This window comes from Bidens hawaiensis, unplaced genomic scaffold (genome assembly GCF_021521415.1).
Source record: "Bidens hawaiensis isolate Kalapana, Puna unplaced genomic scaffold, B.hawaiensis_p1.1 tig00007410_1, whole genome shotgun sequence".
NCBI classification, from domain to species: domain Eukaryota; kingdom Viridiplantae; phylum Streptophyta; class Magnoliopsida; order Asterales; family Asteraceae; genus Bidens; species Bidens hawaiensis.
Window position 1 is genome coordinate 280262 of NW_027491514.1, and position 5174 is coordinate 285435.

Genomic DNA, 5174 nt, shown 5'->3' on the forward strand with positions numbered 1-5174 from the left:
TGTGTAAAATGTATTAATCATTGTGTTTTATGTAATAGATAATTTGTTGCTATTTTATAATTATTTTTATATATTATTATCACACAACGGTGTTATTAGTATTTAAAAAAACATAATGGTGAGTTGAAAGACACAATGACGAAAAACAATGACCAAAAAAGACACACTGATAAGCGAAAAGACACAATAGTGTGCGAAAAGACACAATGGTGTGCGAAAAGGCACAATGACGAGAAAAGACACAATGATAAGCGGAAAGACACAATGGTGTGCGAAAAGGCAAAATGACGAAAAAAGACACAATGATAAGCGAAAGGACACAATGATAAGCGAAAAGGCATAATGGTGTGCGAAAAGACACAATGATAAGCGAAAAGACACAATGATGAACGAAAAGACATAATGACGTAATTTTTGTTTTAAATTTTATATAACAAAAGTCATACTCATATTAAAGATAAAAAAACGTTTGTTATTATAATGATTTTTTTTTAAAATAATCATACGAAAAAGTTATAGACGTTCTAAAATGATGGGGGTATTAATATGTGCATTGCATGTGGAGAGAGAAAATATATATAATTACCTCTATACCATTATTTGGCCCCACTTGACACATGTCAATTATTTATTGCTTCTCACACTTTTCATTTTTATTACCCTTTATAAAATAAATTGACCCACAAAATGATGAGTATTACCATTTTGGTGTGATGGTCAATAGATTTTTCTATGGCTTTTATGAAATTATTGGTTTCAATGTAAGAGAGTTTGAACTCAGAGAACGTTGATGACTAAGTGTTTGAATAAAAGTTTATTTAGAAAAGCATCGGTTGTTTCCTACTTTAATCGTTGAAAAGACTAACTAAAGTGAGCCCACCTTTTTAATTCTCCCTCCCTATAAATTCACATCCACAATCCCACAAACTACATCAAACAAACAAACCACCATGAAAACATACGAAATCCTCCTAGTTTCCGGAGTACTTTTGGCCGGAATCCTCAGCTCCGCTGCCCAGAACTGCGGCTGTAGTCCAGACTTGTGCTGCAGCCAGTACGGTTTTTGTGGCAGTGGCGATCAATACTGTGGAGCCGGATGCCAAGCAGGGCCGTGTACCACGACTCCAACTAATAATGTTGATGTTAGTAGCGTTGTGACAGATGCATTTTTCGATGGGATCCTCAATCAAGCAGGGGGCGATTGCAGAGGGAGAGGATTTTATACGCGTACTGCCTTTCTTCAAGCCGTGGGAAATTATGGCGAGTTCGGAAAGGCTGGTTCGGAAGATGATTCAAAGAGGGAGATTGCGGCTTTCTTTGCACATGTTACCCATGAAACTGGATGTAAGATAATTCTACTACTTTTAATTTTTATAAATGTAGTTATATATTTTACAGAAGTATGTTACGTAAATAATTACAGATCTATATTAAATTACAACTAAAATATACTGTTATTTTAAGTAAACATCGTTGTGGACTAAATCATTTGGTGATTACCAACAGACAATCCTGTAAAAAGATAAAAGGCCGGTAACATTAATTAAAAAAGGCAAACTAAAAAGTCATCAGTTATCCTTCGTTGATTAATAACAAGTACGAAACGGGGTAGCCGAGAGATAACCAACGACCATCTGGCGCTGGTAAGTCTAGATCTGGCCGGTCGTTTATCTATCAATTAAAATGTAACGACAAGAATTCATTACTATCTCTCTGATGGAATATCAATGATAGAATGCCGTTGGTATCAGCATTCACTGACGAATGTGTACGTCAGTGAAAGTTATTCTTTTTATTAACTGTCTTATCATTTCATGTGTGAGCAGCTTTTTGTCACATTGAAGAAACAAATCCTCCACAGAATTATTGCGATAATAGTAAAACTCAATATCCGTGTACCCCTGGCAAAAGTTATTATGGGAGAGGTCCACTCCAGTTGTCATGGAACTACAACTATGGTGCAGCCGGCAACAGCATTGGGTTTGACGGGCTCAACAATCCCGAAACTGTGGCCACAGATCCTGTGATCTCTTTTCGGACCGCATTGTGGTTTTGGATGAACAGCGTCCACTCGGTCATTGGTCAAGGCTTTGGAGCGACTATTCGAGCAATCAATGGAAACGAATGTAATGGTGGTAGTCCAGACAAAGTAAGTGCTCGTGTCCAATACTACACTCAATACTGTAACCAATTTGGAGTTGCACCTGGCGATAACCTTCAATGTTAGGCTATGTGATGTTATGGGATATCTATCCTAAAACTTTATATTCATAATTGTATAACATTGTTGTTCAAGGACTCTGTCTCTACAGATATACCTATATGGTATATATATTATCTATACGTGTTACACCATATTAATTGAAATAAATGAAAAAGACTATGATTTAAGTTTCTAAAGTTTGTAATGATTTGTATTTACATATGATCAGGATTTGCGTCCTTTTTTATATAATTTATAAGACTGCTGGGATACCATGAGAATCACAAAGGTTATCTGTCGCTTGCATCTAATAGAATGACATTTACCGATTATTTACCGACGGGTTATATATTGACAAGTTACGGAGAAACACTCGTCGGTGACGGGCACACTCGTTCGTAAACTATTTTGAATAACTAAATAGTTTTTAATTAAACTAAGGAAGCGTTTGGTAGACAAGAATAAAACGGGGAATGGAATGACTCATACCGAGAAAATGAAAAAAATGAGTGTTATGCTGGTCAATGAATGTAATTAACGATTACACAAGGAACCCAATTTCATCAAATAACAAATTCATCCCCCCCCCCCTTTTACTCATTCCATTCATCTTTCTCCTTACTCTGTAGATTACACCACCTGATTACCACCACCACTATTGCCACCAACACCAACACCACCGTCACCACCATGCTATTGTAAAATGAAAATCAAAAAAGGTTTCTTTATTGATTGAGTTTTTTGTTGTATCTTTACAAGGAAGAACAATACAATTAAATATATGAACTTTTGGCTTAATAATGAAAGGCAGAAGATGCGAATCCTTGATTGATGGTGTTTCAACTTTTATGTCTTGTTGTCATTGGCCGCAGCAATATCCTAAGAAAGGAAAAAATGTCATAGATGATCATTTCGTTTATTTTATTTTTTAACACTCCCCCTCAAGTTGAGTAGTATGGTTTCCAATACTGATGTACGAATATATATATATATATATAACACGAATCGCGACTAAGCTTTAAAAACCAAACAACCTATCCTAGTTCACACAAACGGCAAGTGTACCGGTCGCGTATAGCAAAGAAAAGAAAAGTCCGGATATGGAACTCGAAGACACGTGAGAACGGCTCAGATTATAAACCCTAATCCAAGTCCTACCTTAATATTTAATTGATTTTATTTTATTCTATTTAATTAATTTAAACTAACTTAACTTAACTTAACGAAACTAACTGGAAAACTTAACGGGGTTTTAATTGTAACATCTGGCAAAAATTTTCACTAATGTAATCATGTTTATCCATCATAATATCGTTTTATTTAATAAAATCTCTCTTTATTAAAGTTCAATATCTTGCAAACTCAACAAAAAGTCAAAATTCTGACACGAAAGGAGTAAAACGTGCAAAAACCTCGGGCAGCGAGCCAGAAAGTAAATAAATCATTAGATTGATTAAACAATCTTAAAAGTTCAAAATATATATTAAAACATGTGAGACAATACATAAACATAATTTAGGAAGACTCGAATCGTAAAAACTGAAAAATAAATAAGCACAAGCCAGTACAGGACCCGGAAAGGACCTGACACAAATTATTTTCAGAAAAATAGTTTTTATAGTTCATACTGCCAGGAATTTGATTTCGTTCAAAGTATGACAAAAATTATTAAAAACGGGATCCGTTTGAATATCTAAATCACGCAATACGTTAAACGATTGATCGGTACTAACTAGTTTATAACTAGGGATGGCAATGGGTCGGGTCTTGGACGGGTCTAGGTATTCCCAGACCCGAACCCGATAATAAAAACTCGTCCCAGACCCGTCGGGTTTTTATCAGGTAATTACCCATCGGGTATCGGGTAAACCCGCGGGTTTCGGGCATACCCGTCGAGCACACCCAAATTAAACCCATTGGGTTTCTATCGGGGTTTTGACAATATATATATATATATATATACTAGTCAATTACTAAATAGTTTATAAGGTCCTTAAGAAATTGAAGAGTCAAATTATATTTTAATAGATTAATATATATGATATAACTAGTTTTTATCCCCCGTGTTACGGGGGTTGTTTTATATTATTTGTTCTAATGTTTATTTATTTTTTGCATTTATATTTTTTTATTGTATGAAAGTTAATAATATACTTATGGCTTGATGATAAATTGTTTGACAAATAAATGAGATGCTATACCCCGATTTAAAAGCTATATGGTTTTAATGAGACCCAAGACCCGTTTATTTCTTTTACTATAAAATTGGTTTTCTAATTATAAATAATATTTATGAAAGTTAATAATATACTTATGGTTTGATGAGACCCAAGACTCGTTTATTTTTTTTTTTACTATCAAATTGGTTTTTTAATTTAAATAATATATATATATCTTTTTTAAAATAAACAAGATACTAATTTTTAGTATATCCTATTTTATAAGATTTTTACATCAATAATTTGGTGAAAATAATTTTTAATTTAATTTGATGTTTTAACCCGTTTAAGAAATATCTGGGTGGTTTGGTAAGACCCATAACCATGAATTCGGGTCAAATGCATGAGAAACCTCCATTTAAAAATCAACAAATCTGATGACTCCGAAAAAAGGGAGAGTGACCACATCGCGACACCTAGGATATTTAGGTTTTCGTTTATATATATATTATAGATATAATAATATTAAACTGTTCAAATGTTACGATAACTTTAAGTTAATAGAACTAACAAAAGCGAAAAAATATATTATTTTTAATATTATTATATACTAAACATATATATATATATATATAAAATATGTAAAAAATTATGCCGGGTATATCGGTATATAATTGGGTAAATTGGTCAATGTTATCGGGTAATCGGGTCGGGTAACCGGGTATTTTATAAATCCCAAACCTGTCCCAGACCCGTGAAAAAATTCGAAACCCCTCCCAAACCCGTCCCAAACCCTAATGGAACGGGTAATA

At 33.7% G+C, this 5174-nt stretch overlaps 1 protein-coding gene across 2 annotated transcripts; it reads left to right on the plus strand.

Annotated features, from left to right (window-relative positions):
* The first annotated feature begins 900 nt into the window (after positions 1-900).
* On the plus strand, positions 901-2403 carry LOC143635095 (endochitinase EP3-like). 2 transcript variants are annotated; one of them, XM_077102993.1, is made up of 3 exons: positions 901-1344; positions 1827-2235; positions 2282-2403. In XM_077102993.1, the coding sequence occupies exons 1-2, from the start codon at positions 951-953 to the stop codon at positions 2225-2227; spliced, it is 795 nt and encodes a 264-aa protein (XP_076959108.1). In that variant the 5' UTR covers positions 901-950; the 3' UTR covers positions 2228-2235; positions 2282-2403. The 2 variants fall into 2 exon arrangements, with proteins under 2 accessions (XP_076959108.1, XP_076959109.1); XM_077102994.1 differs by having other exon boundaries at positions 911-1344; positions 1827-2403.
* Positions 2404-5174: the final 2771 nt, after the last annotated feature.